General features: G+C 46.3%; 1 protein-coding gene across 8 annotated transcripts in view; it reads left to right on the plus strand.

Moving 5' to 3' along the window:
- Window positions 1–21,778, plus strand: part of MYT1L (myelin transcription factor 1 like) — a 533,658-nt gene that overhangs the window by 392,906 nt on the left and 118,974 nt on the right. For 5 of the 8 annotated variants that reach the window (XM_077958484.1, NM_001265731.1, XM_028831518.2 and 2 more), the window contains 4 exon segments: window positions 7,981–8,952; window positions 13,806–13,940; window positions 18,950–19,040; window positions 20,902–21,009. In XM_077958484.1, coding sequence (XP_077814610.1) covers window positions 7,981–8,952; window positions 13,806–13,940; window positions 18,950–19,040; window positions 20,902–21,009 — 1,306 coding nt within the window. 8 annotated transcript variants of the gene reach the window in all.

Below are 21,778 nucleotides of genomic sequence, written 5' to 3' on the forward strand. Positions count from 1 at the left end.
GGCTCTGTGAGGTATTCGAATACGTGCGAGGCATCCCGCCCGGCACTGGGCACTGGTACCAACCTCTCCAGGTGTGTCTGCTTCTTCGTCTGCCACGGCAGATGAGGAGCAGAGGGAAGGCCCAAGCTGGGAGGCAAGATTCCCCCCAGGCCGGCCCCGCCCTTCTCTCTAAGGGGTGAGTGGTGAGACGCTGTCTCAGCAGGACCCGAGGCCATGACATGCCATTTCCTACATGCAGGGTATGTGCAGACAGGACCATGGACCTGCACAATCTCCAAAAGTGAGAAAAAACAGTGGCAAAATGCAGCACATAAACCACAGGTCCTCCGGCCACTCTAGTGAGTGTATGCAGTGCAGGAAGATGGTGACTAAGATGTAGTATTTCTACTTTTCCTTGTTTAAAAAAAAAATCCTGGGGAATTGTACTTGTGACCTGGGTAAAAACTAATGTGTACAGCAAACCCCTGCAACACGAGTTTACCTATAAAACAAACCTGCACATGGACCCTCGAGCCTAAAAGTTTAAAAACATGCCGATCAATCCTAAATATTTTTATAAGCAATAGGGAAATCATATTCCAGACAGCATTCATTTTAAACAACTCTTAAGAGCAACTTTGAGTATTTTATCAGTATCTGAAAGCAAAATTCAGATACCTCCTCACCTATACTCACAGCTCCCAGCGGCCCGGCGCCGAGCCCTCCCTGCCCTCCCTGTGCCCAGCAGCCCCGACGCTTCTGCCCGCAGGACGTGGGTGAGGCGTGTTGCCATCACGGAGGATCTGATGTGGGTACGTCACCGGCACTTGAAGCTTTGTGATTGCAGGGAGATGGTTATGGTAGGAAAACACCCTGTGGTTTAGAAGAGAAAGAAAAAAGGAGATCAAGGTAGAATCAGATTGTGTCTGCATCTATTGAGCAAAAGAGGCAAATGAGTTATCAGAGAAGAGAGGGCCCCACAGGGACCACGGGGTGCCTTGAGAGGCAGGTGTGCTGCTCTGCTCCGAGAGGACATGCCACTCCAGCAGTTCAGTGAAAGAATCGGGGCGCCCAGAAGTAGGCTCTCCAATCAGGTGACAGGTATTTAGGAAGAGATCTGGAACATGTCATGTAGCACTTAGTGCAAAACTCAGTCCCTCCGTTCCATCCCCAGCCGCTGCTCTGTGTCCCTCCTGAGCGCTTACTCAAATTAGGGGTCTGAGGAAGGGTTCTTCTTGAGTGGAGCCGCCTTCGGGCGGGCCTCCTTGTCTCTCCAGCTGAGGGAGCGTGCAGGACCTGAGGCTGAGATCTGCCTTTCCAACCTGAAGCAGATGAATGCCTGCTAAACACGGATCTTCCTATGTCTCAGAAAATTATCTTTGAGATGACACTGCTTTGTGACCCTCTGAATATGTACCGGATTTGAAAGGTAGAGGAAAGGCTTGACATGCAGGAAAACCAAGGTGGCAATTCTGTGGAGGGCGTGTGAATGGCAAGCAGGTGATTTCGACTCCCTGGACCTAAGTTTCTTCACATATTAAATTTTGAATGCACGATCTCTATAATTCTGTCTAGTACTAAAATTCAAGGAAAACAGCAACGGCCGGCACTGGAAAAAAATGTCTGTGTTAATCTGTACTCAAGATGAATAAGAGTAGTGAGAGCAAGCCTCTGCTGGGAGAATTTTAACCTCTGTTAACTCAGAAATCACTGTTTGAACTGTGCATACAGACAGACCATTCTGAAAATGTCCCACGCTACTGGAAATAAGACACACAGCAGCACTCCTGAGTTAGATGTAGTAGGAAAGCATGATGGTGACATCTAGAGCAGAGCCAGGGATGGTGTGGCCTGGCGGGGAAGACACGTGCATCCCACTGTCAGTGCCACGTCACCCTCCAGGTCCCCCTTTCACCTGAGTGGAACTGCAGGGCTCTGTCACTGGCAGTAGAGGGTGAGGGAGACAGAGGAGGGTGCAGGGATCTCGTGCTGGCAGTGAGAATAGCTGTTCCCGGAGCCAGGCCACGTCATGCGTGGCGGGCAGCTGAGGGACTCTGAGGTTGGCACCGCACCTAGGAGAGGTACCTGCCTGAAGGCCGCCCGGGCTTGGAAGGTGACTTCTCCCATCTCATGGAAGGGAAGAGACCACAGTGTCTGAGCTGCAGTGTCTCAGCGTGTGCCTGGGGCATCTGAAGCGAGAAGAAAATGAACTCATGCTGCTCCGCCTGGTCCTGGCCAGGGCAGTAAGTGGGCTCCAGTAAGCACGGGCCCCTGCCCACACAAGAGTCAGGGGGTCTGGGCCTGTCCTGCGCCCCCAGTTCCCTCCCTCCACATCCTTATCCTGGCTCTCAACTGTCTCCCGCCCTCCTACCCAAGCAGATCCCTCGGGCTTCCCAGGCACCTGGAGTGGCAAACCCAGCGCCTTCTTGAATATCAGTCCGGAGTCCCGGATTGTCCTAATTTTCTAATCTCTTTTCCACATCAGAATGGACCCAAACTCCACTAATCAGGATCCTGGTGACTGGCAGGTTCACTAAGCTGGCAGTTCCAGCACAGCTCTGAGTGGCTGGTGACACAGCCAAGTCTTCAGTCCATAAATCAATGTGGAGTATTGCAAGGAGAAAAAAAGTCAGGAGATAAATGCAAAAATAGGAACAAAAACATTCTGAATGGCGAGACAGAAGGGAGCCGCGTTCCTCGCTGCTGTTGAAGCGCTGCATGTCTGGCTGGTGTAGAACGTGCCTCCTGGGAGGCCATGGGGCGAGAACTGTGCAGGGTGCTTGCTCTGGAAGTGGAGGCAGCGTTGTAGAACGTTCAGGGCTGTGCCGCACCCAGAACTCAGTGGCTCCAGCTCTGCCGTTTCACAGTGAGCGATGGCGTAAACTGTCAGCCTCTGTGGTTCTGTATTGTCACCTTCAGAGGGAGAAGTGGGTGCCCCAGTGCCTCTCTCATGGGGTCGTCAGGGGAACCAGACTCAGGTGAGTCAGACTATTCTGTACTCACTAACTTCATGTCCTCTGCACAGAAGGATGTGGTATATGAAACATTTATGACCAGGTGCAGTGGCTCACACCTGTAATTCTAGCACTTTGGGAGGCCCAGGCAGGCAGATCGCTTTGAGACCAGCCTGGGCAACACAGTGAAACTCTGTCTCTACAAAAAATACAAAATTTAGCCAGGCATGGTGAGGCATGACTGTAGTTCCAGCTACTCAAAAGCTGAGGCAGGAGGGCCACTTGAGCCATGGGGAATGAGGCTGCAGTGAGCTGTGATTGTGCCACTGCACTCCAGCCTGGGCAACAGACCCAGACCCTGTCTCAAACAAACAGAAATATATAGATGGTTTATGTGGCTTTTTTCCCTTATCATTGCAATTTCTATTAAAACACCATCATCTTTTCATTAGAATGAATACATTGTCATATTTCAGTATTTACAAGTCAAGATAATATTTTGATATTGATTTATTTATGTAACAAAACACCACCTCTGTAATGCCATGGAAAGTAATGGTCCTTCATTATTTGAAACTCACTGCAGACCAGGTCTCCTCCGACCCAGGGAAGTCTAGGGTGATTTTCGCTTTGGAGTACAGTCCCCACCTGCAGCTTCTTCTGTGTTTTCTATTCCGTTGTACGTTTGCTTGCCTGGGGCCTGTGTCAGTGACCAGAAAGAACAGTAGTTCAATCAGGACTAGATGCTGAAGAAATCAAAAGTTGTGTATCTTAGGGACAGACCACTAAGAAGCCAAGGCTTGTATATAAAGTTATAATCCAGAGTTCTAACTCTACCAGACCTTAGTGAGGACGGTGGAGGATAAATGGCCCACAGCAACCACATTTCTTTTGTTTACGAAGATGTTTTCATTTTCTAATTGTAACTATGGAGCATAAATTGTTTATAACAACCTGACTCAAAAGAGAGAAAATTCAGCCCTAAAACGTTTCATAAAGCTCACTCACAGGGGAGTTGAGGTCTCATGTGTAACACAACACAAGTTAGGTTTGTAGAATAATTGGCTGATAGGAAGGTAGAAGGGCCCATGAGATCAGCCACTGAATGGGTTCTGTTTTCTGGGCTCAGTTTTTTCACCTGGAATAGTTGGGCCAGCTCTTCTCTGATTTCCAAACCAGTGCGGTAACTCTGTGTGGGCAGCCCCGGGCTGGCCCTCGCTGACGGGAGGCTCCTGCTCAGAGTCCGTTGCTGTGCGGCTTTGCTGAATGACAGATTTAAAATAGAAAACCACAAAAAAGGGAGCTGAGAATGCCTTGCTCTTCTCTTTAAATCTCCATCTAAATACGTGCTTTTACTTAGAACATAAACTTGTCCTTTAAAATAATTTCCTGATAAAGTGCTCTTTTATCACAACATACATTCTCCCTATTTGATAGAGCGATAGTCACTACATAGAAACTAGTAAAATGGAGGCCGGTAGCAGTGGCTTATGCCTATAATCACAGCACTTTGGAAGGCCGAGGCGGGAGGATCACTTGAGGTCAGAAGTTCAAGACCAGCCTGGCCAACATGGCGAAACCTTCTCTCTACATGGTGGTGTGCACCTGTAATCTCAGCTACTCAGCAGGCTGAAGCATGAGAATTGCTTGAACCCGGGAGGCAAAGGTGGCAGTGAGTTCAGATCACACCACTGCACTCTAGCCTGCATGACAGAGCGAGACTCCATCTCAAAAAAAAAAAAAAACCTAGTAAAGTGGCCTCCTGATTTTTGAGGTTGGAATGTTCATTTTGTGGATTATTTGCATCACGTTTTCAACCCCAGACTGGCGCAGAAAATTCTGATCTAGTTCCCATAGCCCATCCCATCATGTGACTAATTTCATTATTAGCCTCAGAAAAGCATACCTGAAAGGGAGTGTGCACACCCAGGGAGGGAATCCCAAAAGCTCATTGTGAACGACTTTGAATTCCAGATGAGGCTGATGCCCAGCAGGGATTCAGAGCCTACCTGTTGATGATTGACTGGCTGTTCCCCTCCACGAGCCCACATAATTAGGAGTTGACTTCATTTCACATATGTTTTAAAAGAGTTAAAGACCGGTAGCTTGAGAAGTTCCATTCACCTGCCAGGCTTTGAGGCTGCCCATGCCATCTTCACCCGCCATCCCCACATTTGCTGCTGTTGGGAGAGGCTCAGATGACACTGAGCAGGAGGATGAAGAAGGGGTGAAGAAGGGGGGAAGCACACGACAGGCTCTGTGCTCAGATGCCAATACGCTTTCCACTGCCTTTTCCAGATTTCTTCTACCAACGGGCTGCTCTCCCCAGGAGTCGGCTCTGGGGCCAATGGTAGGAGAGCAAACTGCAGTCTTTAGGAGGCATATCCTGTGGCATGGTTCTTGTAGGAGATCCGACGAAGGGCCAGGAAGTTTTGCGATCCCCACTGAGCAGATTAAGGCCTGGAGACTTGGGTCCTCAGCATCACACAAGTCATGATGAGCACCAGGCTGTAGAACTTCTAACTCCATATCAGTCTGGTATGAGGACGAACCGTGCCCTCAGTGTGCTTTGTGATTAGAGTATAAAGCTGGAGATGCATCGGAGGTGGTCTGCGTTCTGCCGGCCTCCAGACAGTTCAGGGACTTTCTCCTTGGCTGCTCTCAGCTTCACACATCAGCACGGCTAAGACCCTGCGTGAAGAGGCTTGTCCATTTTTGTTTTAATTTTGTTGGGGGAAGGTAACTTATGAATTGAGTGGAGAAACAGATAAGTGTCTGATTATCAAAAAGGTGAGATGTGCTTCTTAACTATGTGCTGCTGAAGGGAGAATGCAGAGGGAAACAAATTGACGCTAATCCTGAGATTTGGAATGTGGAGAATGACCAGTCTTGTACATAACACATTTGTAGGAAGGTGAGGAAGTTCATAAGATGCGAACCGGGACCCGTTCCACCTGTAGGCTTTCTGTGGCTTTAGAAGCAGCAAAGAGGATTAGACAGGCTGTTTCTTTTCTTGTTCACCACTTTCAAGGTCTTGCTTCTTTTCCAAATTCTTCAGGACCACACAATGAGTTCCATAAAGGAAACGTAGGAGATCATCATGAAAATAGTGTCTTGCTTGACTGTGGTATCTTCTTTGACTCAACTTTCAAAATGCTCCAACATGTGGCCTGTGCTTTTTTGTTTTCAAATCATAGCTTATCTTTCATCTCATGGCTGGGCCTTCATAGACACAGTGATTCTGGCTGTTAAAACCTAGCTATTGTGCAGGGTAACTCAGCTTGTTATTCTGGGGAAACGTCTCTAATCACAGCCCATGAATATAACAAAGTGCATAAATTGAGAGGAGAATATGACTTTTATATTTCCAAATATTCATTAAAACAGGATTGACTTCAAGTCCTAAAAGCTTAAACACTAGGCTATAGCAAGGGGTACGTTGGAGATTAATACTCCCACAGTGTTTCTGATTACTTTCACTAGTTCGATTTTCTCTCTTTTTGCTGTTCTTGGGGAATACTTTTATCTTTATAATAAAGAAGATGATTTATAGGAATTATCCAGAAGAAGGGCAATATTTGCTTCACACAATTAGTGTAGTGATTCTCCATGTCTAATAAAAGGTGAATGTGGTTTGCTGAAGTTTAGAAAGGTGTGTCAGATCTTAAATATTTGTTCCTTCAGCAGGGATACCAAAGATGCTGTTTTCTGTTATTCACATATTGAACTCCAAGTCTTTTTTCACTAACAAAAGCCTTTTCTGCATAAAACCCGTAGAGAAAGCACCAGAGCCCCCCATCTCAGCTTTTAGTGAACTGGTATTTTGTAGAGGTCAATATACTTCATTTCTTTAAATCATTAATAAACTTTAGGCATTCTTCTTACTCTGGATTTTTTATCACAAAACCGAAGAACAGATGGGAAAATGGCATGCGGTTAACGACATCTAATCTAAGGGTACAGATGCGTTTAGGAACCCTTTGATTATTACTCATATTTTGCAATGTACATAGGAGCAGTGACCTAGCATGGTGATTAGAGGTGCAAATCCCAGATACTCTTTGAGTGTGAAACAGAATACGTTTGAGATAAAACATAAGGGTTTTATGTAATTTTTAACATGGTCTTTTTTAAAGAGTTTTTCCAAATACTTTTTTGAGATGAAGCATGACACTTACTCACACATTATACCCGCTCACCAAGCTTTTCCTGAGGCTGTGAGATGGAGGAATGTGCCAGCTCTGCCTGTGCGGTCAAACACTGTGCAGTGGTTGTACCAACTCACCTCAACCCCGCCTTTTACAGGCCTTTGGCTGGCTTTCTCTCTCTCTCACTTTCAAACCTGTGGAGACACAGTCAGAGGAATCAGGTTTACTTTCTAAACTTTTACTATGGAATTTCTATTGCTTCACTGTGTATCATGATAAATTGTCTGGAAGGTATTGGATTCAAAAGAACTCTTAATTCAGCCCCAACGTGTGCTTATGATTCTGAGCTCCCAATGCAGCCGGCACCCCTGCCTGACTTCTCAGGAACCTGAGGCTGTCCTCTGTGTTGCCTACACACCACTGTGAAAATAGACCATTTAAAAGCAATTGCTGCAAACATCTGCTTCAGAATTGGCAACAAGTAAAGTTCATGAACTCTTAGAAAGCCTAGTAATGTGAGGAGCACAGTTAATACACATCTGGCGAGGCTGTAGATAAAGCAAGCCAATGGAGAAAATAAGTGATTCTTAAAATGTATGAAAAATACAGAATTAATATTTTAAAATCATATTTGCCACACTGACTGGTTTATCTTAAGATCCATTAAAGAAATTAATAATTCACAACAAGTATTTTAAATGGCCTTCTGCTTTTTAGCAACATCCATTTCCTTTATGTCAACTTTTTCAACCCAGCCGCAAATGGGACTTACGGTTCTATGAGATGATAGACGGTTTGACTTGCAGGTAACGTGCTATCCATGCTGTTGCAACTAAGCTTCCAGTTCTAGCCACTTTTTCCTTTTCTTTTCTTTTTTGTCTTTTTTATTTTCTTTGCAGAAGACCATCAAATGAATTGTCACAATACTCGAATAATGCAAGACACAGAAAAGGATGATAACAATAATGACGAATATGACAATTACGATGAACTGGTGGCCAAGTCGTTGTTAAACCTCGGCAAAATCGCTGAGGACGCAGCCTACCGGGCCAGGACTGAATCCGAAATGAACAGCAATACCTCCAATAGTCTGGAAGACGATAGTGACAAAAACGAAAACCTGGGTCGGAAAAGTGAGTTGAGTTTAGACTTAGACAGTGACGTTGTTAGAGAAACAGTGGACTCCCTTAAATTATTAGCCCAAGGACACGGTGTTGTGCTCTCAGATAACATGAATGACAGAAGTTACGCAGACAGCATGTCGCAGCAAGATAGCAGAAATATGAATTACGTCATGTTGGGGAAGCCCATGAACAATGGACTCATGGAAAAGATGGTGGAGGAGAGCGATGAGGAGGTGTGTCTGAGCAGTCTGGAGTGTCTGAGGAATCAGTGCTTCGACCTGGCCAGGAAGCTCAGCGAGACCAACCCGCAGGAGAGGAACCCGCAGCAGAACATGAACATCCGTCAGCACGTCCGGCCAGAAGAGGACTTCCCAGGAAGGACGCCGGACAGAAACTACTCGGACATGCTGAACCTCATGCGGCTGGAGGAGCAGTTGAGCCCTCGGTCGAGAGTGTTTGCCAGCTGTGCGAAGGAGGACGGGTGTCATGAGCGGGACGACGATACCACCTCCGTGAATTCGGACAGGTCTGAAGAGGTGTTCGACATGACCAAGGGGAACCTGACCCTGCTGGAGAAAGCCATTGCTTTAGAAACGGAAAGAGCAAAGGCCATGAGGGAGAAGATGGCCATGGAAGCCGGGAGGAGGGACAATATGAGGTCATACGAGGACCAGTCTCCGAGACAACTTCCCGGGGAGGACAGAAAGCCTAAATCCAGTGACAGCCATGTCAAAAAGCCATACTATGGTAAAGGTAATATTTCTACCTAACGTAAGTTGCCTCATGAAAACATGAGCTAGGGTAAAGGATGTTGGTGGTAGTCTCCAGTTAAAGTATGACTCACACTGAATTATGTCTCTACTGCACATTCTTAGAGTTGATTCCAGAAGGATATTTTGTGATTACGTTTCTGACAAGCAAATAAAATATTTGTCTGAGAAATACATAAAGCAGCTCAACGTCATATTATTAGAGCAGATGAACAGTAGGATATTTCAGTGGGAAATGCATTCCTGGGAAGACAGGGTTAAAGCACAGACACATCACGTGATAGAAAATATTAGGGTAAGCCTGTGCTGTTATAAATGAACCACAATCTATGTTGAGTGGCAAGGGTTTATGTAACAATTAGTCAATCCGAGATAAAGCACATATTTTATAAATTGGATTGGGTAGGTGGCATCATGATTTATAAAATTATCATCAGGTGACAGTTATTGATGAAACTGCCCTCATAGAAAACACCCCTGATAGAAATTGAACAGTAACCGAATGACCAATAACGTAAGATAAGGGCAGTGACTACACATTAATTATCTTAAGATAGTAAGGTAATGGAAACCATTTGCTATGCAAGGCATGGTGTGGCCTCAGCTAAGATCAATAGCAATTTCTTTAGGATATTCATTCCCCCCTCACTGATTCCATTCCGTTGTGGAAACAGTTAAACGGCGCTTTTCTCAAATATTAGTTTATTATAAAACACTCAAAAACTATCCAATATGATAGTTTGAGCTGAGTTTTCTTTTATGAAATATGTGGGCACATGTTTGCATATGTCAATGTATTTGGCTATCTTTACATATATATATGTATACTATATGTATGTAAGTAGATCGTATATATATGTATCTCCAACCTGAATGATCGTCTTCATGTTTATAAAGAAGACGGTGTCCACTTTCAATATGAGGCAGGTTCTAATTCAGCTTCATGCATAACCTCGACTTTGTGGGTATCTCCATCACAATATTCTTTTAGAACTCAGTAAGAAGCAATTTAAAACATAAATTTGGCAGTTCATTAAATCCTTCTATGTTAGTACCCCAAAGATCCTTTTCTGTTTTTTACTACATTCTATTCATGACAAATCCTGAGTTTCCTCACTGTGAACCCAGTAGTGAGGCTCAGGAATTTACTTGAAAATCAGTTGCTGTATAAACTTCAAACAATCAGAAAAACTGCACTTTTTCCCACTGTGGCACAGACGTGTATTCTCCTCTCAATGTGTGCACCTACCTTAAGCGGCAAGCTGGACATCACTACAGCCAAATGCAAACTGTAGAGGTACCTTAGCCAGAGGCTCAGGAGCTCTCAGCAGGTGCCTGGGCACAGACAGCATTTCAGTCGCAAGGTGAAGCTTTGCCCGTTGCAGTGTTGTTATGTAGCGAAGGGGTTGTTTTTTAGAGGAAAGAGAATCAGTAGATTCTCTAGTTCAGTAGGGCTTCAGGCCTGATTTGGGCATTTTAAAGACTATGGAACACAGCATCTATGTTTAAAATTACAGTGCTATCATTGTTAACAAGATGGGCTAAAATTATTAGAAATTTTTAGTTGAATTTTTGAGAATCATACAGGAAGGAAACATTTTAATTTTGGGGGAAGAAACAGTGTCTTCTTTTCATGTGATTGCTCAGTTGGACAAATATATTTTAGGCTTACATTTTAGAATCCCGGATCCTAGAGCTGAGGATGGCGTGTTGGCATGAAGTCATGTAGGGTACGCTGTGTAAAGGAGAAGGCTGATTGAGATTTGCAAATTCTGTGTTGCGGTGGCTTCTTTGGTTTCTTGGTCTCTTTAAATTCAGCGGCTTTATGCAAATTTTGACTCGCTTTGTTTTGTTGTTGTTTTGTTTTGTTTTGTTTTGTTTGCAAGAAAATGGAATTCAAACTGCTTGCTTCCTCTGTGTAAATGGGGGTCAGGTGGGAATGAACAGTAAAAACTGAGACATGCTTTTTCCCTGAAGTGAGGAAAGGTTGCAGATTTGGACTTTCCTGCAAGCAGAAGGCCTTGACTCCCATCTCTCCCAGCTGCTCCAGGCCTTCCTCTTTGACCAAAGCTCATTTCCGTATCTGTCAGTGTCTTCCACACTATTCCAAATGTCCTTCAAAGATGTCTGTAGTTATATTCAGAACAAAATACATACAGCCAAGCAAGGCCAACAAAGTGGAGCAAAGAGGCTCCCTTAAAAAATAGTGTGGGTGGATCACGAGGTCAGGAGATGGAGACCATCCTGGCTAATATGGTGAAACCCCGTCTCTACTAAAAATACAAAAAATCAGCCGGGCGTGGTGGCGGGCGCCTGTAGTCCCAGCTACTCGGGAGGCTGCGGCAGGAGAATGGCGTGAACCTGGGAGGCGGAGCTTGCAGTGAGCCAAAATTATGCCACTGAACTCCAGCCTGGGGTACAGAGTGAGACTCCATCTCAAAATAAATAAATAAAATAAAAATAAAAATTGTGGTACTATCTCACCAACCCAGCCAACAGAGAATTCCTGCAACCACTAGCGTGTCAACAGGCTCTATTTTCAGACACTCCGTTATTTTATTAAATACGAAGAGAACACTTGTATTCTCATTTCTACACAATCTTCTCAAACTGATTTAAAGTATCAACGAGCAACATTTCCAAAATCTTGAGCTAATGCAAAAGGCCTGGATCATGGACCTCCTCTGTCTTCTACCCAGTCGCCTGCTCCAGCAGAGTGAAGGGAGCAGGCTAAACAGCACCCTTTTTTTTTTTCCTATAAGTTGTTGCAAGGTGTTGGGTTAAAGTGTTGGTTCCTTTGCTTGCTTGGTTATTTTGTGTTTGCTTGTGTGTTTGCTTTTGAGATTGCAAGAGAAAAGAAACCAAGGGGAGGTAAGGTGAAGGCCAATAGCATGACCCCACCTCAACCAGGACCTCATGCATCGAGAGGAGACTATACCCTTGTCGTCTTCCAAAACCTGAAATGCTTTGGAGCCACAATGTTTTCATGCAAATCCCTACTTAATTTCACAGCACTTTTGAAATCTGGGAAGTCATATATTTTGTTAGGTAGTCGTAAGTGTCGTGATAAAATAGGATCACTTAAGGATGAATAATAGATAACACACCTTACACTTTTTTGCACCGGCCACTAGCCATTTACATCTAGTTCAAAATCTCTTATCTCTAGTTTATGATTGTCAGTATTTCTTTTGAAACTGTTACTGTGCACTTACTACTTTATATTTGTAGTGATTTGTATTTACAGTAATTTATACCAATGTTATGATGAAATTACTGAAAAGGCAGTAAGGTGCCAGCCTTTTGTTTGCAGGTGTAAGAGAAGTTCCAGTAATGTAATTAGAAACTGAAGCCACAACCACGTAATTTTAGATTTGTTCTCAAAGTTCTTCTTGAAATAATGGTAGGAAAGTAGCTGATGATTGTACAAACGGTATTTCCCTCAACACCAGAACTGACTTAAGAGTTTCCAGCACAGGAGAGGCACATTGTGCAGAATACAATGTTAGCTAAAAAAGAAAAGGGGAGTGTTTTTATATGAACATGATGGCATTTGTCTACTCCTGCTAGTCCTTTGTCTATTTCAAGTTCACCCGAATGAATGAAAAGTCCATAAAAGTTCAAAAAATTCTAAATCCAGCTTTTTATTGATATAAAATGAATTCTTAACCAAAAGTAAAACATGTACTTTCTAGCAATCATGATTGGCCTGATTCATGGAATATCAAAAAGAACTAATCCCTAAAGAAAATTTAACTATTGCATTTCTGGACTAATAATGATCACTATCTGTTGGTGATCTGAGCAACTGGTTTTCAAAAACTGGCTAAAAATACAGTGTTTCACACACTTAGATTTACTGTTTGGTCTGAGCTTTACTTTAGAAATATTTTCTGAAGTTATTATATTGCATATTTATGAACTGTAGTCAATTCCGGATATAGAAATAATTTTGTGAGCAATATCATTACATTTTTGGCCTCTAGTATTGAATTTATCTTTTAACCAAAGCTCTGCCCTAATTTGCCCTTGACTGGTACTTGCAGAGAAGCCGACAGGGCTGTAGAAACCCATTACTTCTTAATTTTGTGTATGCATGCACGGCATTCTACGAGCCTTCCTCTGGTTCCAAGTACAGATGAAGAAATCAAAACAAAAGGCTGCTCCCGTGGCTTCTGAAACATGTTGGTTACCCGTCACCTCTGTCAGGTGGGCTTTCCACCGTTTTGGTCATTTGCTTGCAGTGCCTTCTGAGAGTTCAGTTTATTGTCAGAAAAGCGCCGAATTGGTGTGCTACGAAACAGTGTCACCTGACCTCCAGAGAGCAAATTTCAATGCCAGTAAAATCCTGCAGCTTCTAGTGTATGCGATCAGAGCACTCAATAAGAAAGAAATTCAGCTACAGAGGTTTTGAACGGAATGACACTCTCTGGTTGAATTTCACGGAAAATTGCTGAATGCTGATGGCACAGAATTTCGTTCTCTAAGAAGGTCACTGTCTCATCACGATTTACGTTGATTCCTTTGAGCAACACAGCTTATCATGTAACACACGGGAAAATAATGAATCAGGGTTAAGGTGAGGGGTAGGCTTTTCTTTTCTTTAGAATAAAAATTAAAATACTTTATGATTCATGGTTATACTGTGTGAGGTTGAAAAAAGTCACCCAAAACCAAAGAACTATCTAAGCAAAAGTCTGATGTCACAGCCTGTCCCCATGACACCTGCTTTATTTCTTTCTTTAGCAAGGTTCCTTCAGATTGTGAAATAATCACATTTGTCTTTGATTGGTAAACATTTATTCTCTTGGCACCTGTTGTCGCTTTTAGATCCCTCAAGAACAGAAAAGAAAGAGAGCAAGTGTCCAACCCCCGGGTGTGATGGAACCGGCCACGTAACTGGGCTGTACCCACATCACCGCAGCCTGTCCGGATGCCCGCACAAAGATAGGGTCCCTCCAGAAAGTAAGTCCACATCTCACTGCTACCCTTGGGGGTGCAAACACCCGTGACTCTGTCTCTGTCATCCCTCTTACCTGGCGTCATCTCCATCGTACGGCTCGGTGCGACCTGACTTAACTAGGCCCCTAGTTAACTTGATGGGCAACTGATCCAGGATTCGTGGGTGTGCCAATGGCACAGCCCCAGGAGAGTGGTGCACCATGAAGCCCACCTCCCCTAACAGAGCTCCTGCACAGGCCTGGGTTCTAGTCCCGAGTTCAGCTCTGACCTGCTCTGGGACCCTGGCAGGTGGCTTCCAGACATCTTTTCTCATAATTACAGAATTGAATCTGATGGTCTCTAAGACGTCCCTTCCAGTATGAAACTGCCAGGAATCCCAGAGGAGCGAGGCCTTGAGACAGACATTTCTTGCCCAAATATCTGGATTTCTGTACATCATCCAAATGCATATTTAGATCTGAAGTTTTATTGCATTTCACCTGTAAAGTCTGTCTCATGTCATAGTTGTCTCGACATTTCAAAACTATAGGTTCTTTAATAAGGAAGGAGGTTGAAATCAGATGGGTTTTGATCTTAAGCATTCTTTTTAATTAGGTTCTGATCATGTGGGATAAATCCATGAATATAGCTAAATTTTTTTAGAATTGAAATGACATACATCTTTTTTTGTTTATCCTTTCAGCACGTAAAGTATGCCAATAAATTAAATATGCAGCTGGAATTGATGGTTCAGGGAAAGGCACATTCTCAGGAATTAGCATATGAGTTTAAGGTTCTGGTTTTGAGTCTGTGGCATGGGAAGAGTTTCCCTTACTGTCTAAGACAAGTTTCCAGTGGGGAACATGTCATAACATGGCTTGAGAGACGACAAGATGACCAGTTAATTACTTCAAGGCCCTCTTGAGGACTGTCCCATTAAAACGGGTAACTTTGAGATGCTTGAGAGCAAAACCTGTCAGCACAAAGAAACGTTCTCAGGAGCATTTGGGACTTAGGAAGTTTTTGCTGAACGTTTTCCAGTGAAAGATCTTTAGATGTGATTATGGCTCCAGGTTTTCCAATGGCTCCTCAAAATAGCAAACCTGTGTTTTTTGTAACCATCTTGTGAACAAGCCTGAAGAGCCGTAAAAATAAACAAATCAGAGCAAGTGGCTCCAATCCCGTGTGTTACATGAGCAGGAAGATAGCATGGTTTGACAACAGCTTCCATGTACCCAGCACACACTTGGTGCCAGGGCGCAGCTCGCACACAGCAAACACAAGTTCACCTAGTACCCAATCAACACTGTAGGGCAACACCCACCCTTTCATTCGGATGAGGAAGATGAGAGTCGGAGACTCTGGCACCCTCTCTTTCCAGAGGTTAGCCAACACCTGGCAAATTGAGGATGTGCGACATGTTGTTAAACCAATCTGAGCAGGTACTAACTTGCTCAAGTAAGCTCCAGGCTAAGATGTAAATCCGTATCTGTCTGACCTCCAAACCTCTCTGTCTCCTCTGAAACCTGGGTTTGGTGTTCCGGTTTCCATTTGAACACGTGATGTGACACCCAGCACTTTGCAGCTCTCTATACCTCATCTTCCTCATCTGTAAAGTGAGGCAGGAGACCAAGCTCTAGTGTTTTAAGAAGAAAGAGTTTCTTTATGTGTTTTTGAGACCTACATATTCACCTTCAAGGTAGATTATCAGCTCGTTTTTATGGATGGAAAATTCTTCTGACTCCCTGTTTTCACAGTACAGGCCTAAATGAAGCGGGAGTGTGGAGTGTGGACTGGCAAGGTGCCCATCACGCCGGCTGCAGGTGCCTCCCAGGGCCGGATCGCTCTCGGAGGCAGGGAGCCTCAGCTCTGCCACGGGCCGCACAGGTGCACGCCAGACAATACAGAGGAGGCTTCTCAGCCTTTGCTCCTGTGCAATTCTTTATAACACTGCAAGCATTTACTAAAATGATTAGAGAATTCCATCCATAGAAGGCTTTTAATTTAATTTTATTTTTTTTCTGGGCTAGTTTCCCCTAATCATCATTTCTGTCCAACTAAATTCCATAAAGAAACCAGCAGCACACTGTGTCAGGACCACCGAGGACACGCCATTGCCCGAGATACCGTACTGGCCCGCAGAGAGCTCCCCGCCCGGCTGAGAGAAGGGCATGGGCACGAGGCTGGGGCTCTGCATGATGCCGGGGCTCTGCACAGTGGGGACTCCACAGCATGGTCTAGGCAGGAGGGAGAAGCACTCCCAGAGTCCCCAAGGCTGCCCTGAGGTGATGCTCCAGCTGTCCTGTGTGAGAGGTGAGGAACCCACAGCATTTTCTAAAGGCTGTTGTAAAAGTCCACACAAGAGATCAGGGCATGGAAAAGACAGTGGTAGTAGGAATAAAAATGCTGGGGCAGATTCACAAAACATCTGGAGATAGGCGGGCAGGCTGTGGAGGACAGCACACGTGAGGACTAAGAGAAGAGGGGAGACCGAGAGGAAGCCAAGGATTGGTGAACTTAAGGACGCCAGGGCCGATAATCTGTACAGAGAGCTGAGCAGCAGGGCCACATTTGGTGGAGAAACTGGGACTTGTATTCTTCCCACTTGAGTTGGAGGAGCTGCATGATATTCCATAGGGTTTGGGGAGGTGGCTCTGGAGGCCTGGGGAGGTCAGGTGCAGAGGTGGCTACCTGGATACCGTCCTTGGAGCAGCATTCGTGGAAACTGAGAATGGAATTGCTTAGGGAGGAGGCATAAGGCGGGAATGAAGGAGGGCCCATAAATGGGAAGTTTGGCCATGAATGTATGGTAAGATGAAGCACAGAAACAGGGCAGGTGGAGGAAAATCAGAAACAGAAAACCAGGAGAGGAAGGTGTTTCTGATAAAGCCCCGTGTAGGAAGGCAATCCCCGGGGTGCCACCAAGGTCCAAGAGGAAGAACTAGGGGGGTCATAGGGTTTTTTGTTTTTGTTTTTGTTTTTTGTTTTTGCGTGTGTGTGTTTTAGACGGAGTCTCACTGTGTCGCCCAGGCTAGAGTACAATGGCGCAATCTCAGCTTACTGCACCCTCTGCCTCCAGGGTTTAAGTGATTCTCCTGCCTCAGCCTCCTGAGTAGCAGGGATTACAGGCGCATGCCAACATGGCTGGCTAATTTTTGCATTTTTAGTAGAGACGGGGTTCCACCACATTGGTCAGGCTGGTCTCGAACTCCTGACCTCGTGATCCACCCGCCTCAGCCTCCCTCAGTGCTGGGATTACAGGTGTGAGCCACTGCGCCCAGCAGGGTTTCTTGAGTAAAAGCCTCTTGTTGACCCCAAGAGACGGATGTGAGAAGAGGAGAGAGGGATAGGAGCTGCACATGCTGCAGAAGTTTGAGAAATGTGATTGAGATGGATGAAGTAGCAGCAGAGTGTGGACCAAGGATGGCAAGCACAGTCCACCTCAGGATGATTCAGGGACGAGGCTGGGAGTGTGCATCCCCACGCAGCAGGAGACAGGGGTAAGGTCCATTTGCCATCGGGACCTCAGGTCAGAGTGACCCATGTGCGCCATCCCCAGGGAAAACTGTGTGTGAAAAGTTTACCATAAAAGGAAAGGAGAGTGCAGGTGCATGTCAGAGAAAAGCTGTGTGAAGGAAAGCATGTGTGTGCTGTTGTCGCATGGTGGTGGACAAATGGTAAAGAAGAAGGAATGAATGAAGTAGGCAGATGGATGTCCTGCAGGAAGGAAGACTGCACACATGCTTCCTGGAGAGGCCTCCCTGAAAGGGAAGAGCAGCACTTCTTCCTCTGGGACAGGTGAGGAAGCGGGCAGGGAACTGTGCTGGGATTCTCTCAGAAAGGAGCCCCCTGTGACCCCCTCCAGCCAGGTCCCAGCACAAGATGAGCCAAAGGTGGACTCACTTTGATCATTCATTTTTCTGACAGCACTTACTAGGCACCTGCCACATCCAGGGCAAGCCAGGAGCTGTGGGAGTGATAAAGCTAACACCAAAGCAGAATCTTTGGAAGGGACTGCCCGGCAGGAAGAAGACGGGGTGTGGACTCAGAAAACAGCAACACCGTGTGGACGTGGGATTCAGTGCCCAGCAGGCTGCAGGGGAAAGAGAGACGTTGTTCTAGAGAAGGAGGAAAAGTGTAGAAAATACAATTACGTAACTAGGGTAGGCAGATCCGTTTTGAATAGACCTTCCATGTTCACCTGGCCTCAGGTAAACCTTGCTGTCAGGGAAAGCCGCCACCCCATTGCCCTGGAGTTTGGAGACAGCAGGCTCAGAGGAGCAGAGCATCATGCAGACGGGGTCCGTGTGGGGGTCCCTTCGTCCCTGCTAACCTTCCCCCAGAACCCAGAGTAGTGAAGTGTTCACGAAGGACCAGAAAAGAAGGAAGACACAAATAAGTCAGGTCTAACACCACTGCTGGGAAAATTCAAGCAGCTCCCCGCAGCCAGCCGGCCAGTAGCACCCTTGCACCACAAGAGGAGTCCTTGCGGCCTCTCCCGCTTGTTAATTTCACAGCGTAAAAACGCAGAACGCGTACCATTCTAGCTCATTCTATTTAAAGAATAATAAAGCACTAGGTTCCTAAAGGAAGCGTGATTATTTAATTCATTTTATTTAAAATTGAGGTTTGTGGTTCTGTATTCATCTACCCACCACACATTCATAATGCTGTGTGTTTCCAAAGCACAGGGGTGTTTTTAAAATCCGCAGCCTCTGTGTTGTTCTATGGCTAATCAACACTCTGTGCTTATGCATGGGTAACGTCTGCGAGGCCCTGGCTCCCCTAACCCATCAGGAAAGAGTCGGTTCTGTGTTCTCTGAACTCCCAGGCTCCCGGGTCCAGTGCCCCTGCCGTGTGAGGCCCTTAGCGTAGGGTCCAGTCAACCTTCTTTCTCCTCCCACGTGTGTTTTCCTGACCATGCCCATCACAAACGTTTGTAGGACTGTCTGTCATGAGCGACCTGGCCTTTGTTAAATGACTGCATTTTCATGTGTCCTGACTGTGTTTTCTCTTTGCCTCTCCCTGTCAAGTCCTTGCCATGCATGAAAGTGTCCTCAAGTGCCCCACTCCGGGCTGCACGGGGCGCGGGCATGTCAACAGCAACAGGAACTCCCACCGAAGGTAAGCCACGCGTGCGGCACTGGTGTGGGAGGGAGCGCCGGCTGCCCTCCATGCCTCCTTCTTCCCGGGGAGGCGGACTGTGCTCCACACGGTGCTCCCCATGATGCTCCCCATGATGCTCCCCATATACAGGCACCTGCTCCACTTGGTGCTCCCCATAGTGCTCCCCAAGTGCAGGCACCCACGTGCAGCACTGGTGTGGGACGGAGCGCCGGCTGCCCTCCATGCCTCCTCCTTCCCGGGGAGGCAGACTGTGCTCCACACGGTGCTCCCCATGGTGCTCCCCAAGTACAGGCACCTCCACATAACGCGCGGGAGTGGCAAGCACTCCACGCCCTTGTGGTGCAAACTGGATGGTTTTAGTTGCCCCCCCCCACCTTATGGTAGCAGGGTATAGTATCAGGAGTGGAAACCATGACCATTTACAATGGCTGGAAGGAAGGAGGCCAAGCCTTTGCTGTCCTCCAGGGTGAAGACAAGGCTGTCCTAGTGCTCATTGGACAGGACATGGCCTGGAGTGCAGCAAGCCTATACAGCATGTAGCTTGGCTTGACTGCCCTTGGACTTCTGCGGAAACCCCAGATCACAAGTACCGACATCTTCAGAAAACCTACAGATGTTTAGCAGGCTGGGTGGGGGTCTGTGGGAGGCTGGGGTGCTGGAGAAATAGACTCTGGACTCCCGCTAACAAATGTACTCGAAATCACTCTTTTGTTTGTGAACGATTTCAGTTCTCTTTTCCTGTTCTGTTCAGACTTGATAAGAACTACTCAGCTGCCCATAATATTCCATTCTTATCTGATAACTTTTTATTTCCAGAGGCCGAAAAGTGATTCTTTTGAAGTTTGTCTGACAGTCTATGGTTTTATGAGTTCACATAAAATTATATCTAAAAGAAGGAAACTACTATAAGCTTCACTCTAATTTTTGTTTGTCTGACTGGCAAACCTGGTTCTTTGTGTTAAATTTATAATGAAACAAATGACCACTGTGCCCTCCAGAGACATTCAGGTGTTTAATCTGCAGAAGCAGGAAATGATCGACAGGTTGGAGAGGTGTGGGCTGTGTGCTGTTCGATGCAGCATCCACAGTGTCAGGGCCTCCGTCAAACCTCAGCACGGGCGTGTCTTTGGGGTGTGACATATATATGGGGGGAGCGTCTGTGCATATGAGCAGATATGCATGGAGACACCCACAGAGCAGGCACAGTGATTTCACATAAAGTGAGCCTGCACACAAAAGAGCCCAGCTGCTGTCTCCTCCATCTAGACGAAGCCTGAACTATTTGGCTCCACAAAACATTTTATTGCAGTCCTAGAAATCATTCTGCTTTCCTCTCCACTTTCATTTCCCTGCTTGTGGAGAACACCAAAGGGCTAAAGTCAGACAGGCCCCCCAGAGGCCACAGTCAGTAGCATTTAGGAAATCAGCTTGGAGCTCCATCTTCTGGTAACAGTCAGTTCATTGCCATTCATGGGCTTAAAAACTCCTCCTACCCAAGCTATTAATTCTTCATCTCCAGAAATGGCGAGCTCTCCAGAACGAAATCTGTTTACCGTTTTCACCAGCTATGTCCTCCCGAATGCATGGAGCTGGGACGCTCTCACTGGGAAGGACTGAGCACACCTCACACAGCACTGCCGCCAGCATTCTCTGCTGGAGACAAGCAGAAAGCATGCACCTAGAAACATGACTGCCTCCCCCTCTCCCAGTCCACCCATCAGGATTGCCCATGCCAGGCTTGGGAAACCACCCCTCCCCCACAGCTCCACCTGCATCAGGGTCCTGGTATTAAGGGAGGATTGGTGTCCTGTGAAGGCGTCTGAGGCGGGACCATTCAACCCGCTTTCTGTGATTGCAGCCTCTCCGGATGCCCGATCGCTGCAGCAGAAAAACTGGCCAAGGCACAGGAAAAGCACCAGAGCTGTGACGTGTCCAAGTCCAGCCAGGCCTCGGACCGCGTGCTCAGGTACCCAGCAGGAGTGCGCCGTCCGTCCGTGAGCTCTATCCACAGTCCGCTCCACACCTCGGAGCGCTGGGGACACCTGCTCAGGGCATGTCCTTACAGCAGCAGGGACTGGGACGGGAGGGTGGGGCCGTGCTGAAAGCCGGGGCTGGGACGCCTCACTCCAGGCCAGGCTGTATGAGGGCAAGGGTGTCATTCTCCCCCTGGTGTCTGTGGACTCATTGTGATGACTTACATGAGAGAGTTGGAGGAAATCGTTTCTGATTTTGTTTCTGGACCTGGTATTTCATGAGTCTGAGTGCTAGATGAAAGGGAAGCTTTGAAAATTAATGAGATGCCCAAGGTAATTTTCTCAATTTGGAGGAGAGGGCCTCGCACCAACCTGCAGGCGGGTGCTGATGTTTCTGACAATGCTAGGGGTATGAGCACCCCGCGCATGCGTGTGGAAGCTCTCGCATGCAAAGCCGGCAGAGCTCCCTCCTGTTACGCCCAACACCCTGAGATGTAGGTGGGGGTAGGTATTGTCACCTCCGTTTGGCAAGTGAGAAAACCCAGAGTGCAGAGATGTTAAAAGACCCGAATGTTACCGTGGGTCAATCAGTGTTACAGTGTTACAGATTGTCCGCCTGAAACCACTGTTTTATTTAAGTTTTGGGAGGACAAGCTCCCCATGCACACAGCCCTCCTATACATCCTTCATTCTTACGTGTTGCTTCACATTCTCATCCACGTGAAAACTATGACAATTGCCACATATCCTGCCTTTTCACAC

Source organism: Macaca mulatta, chromosome 13 (genome assembly GCF_049350105.2).
Source record: "Macaca mulatta isolate MMU2019108-1 chromosome 13, T2T-MMU8v2.0, whole genome shotgun sequence".
NCBI lineage: Eukaryota > Metazoa > Chordata > Mammalia > Primates > Cercopithecidae > Macaca > Macaca mulatta.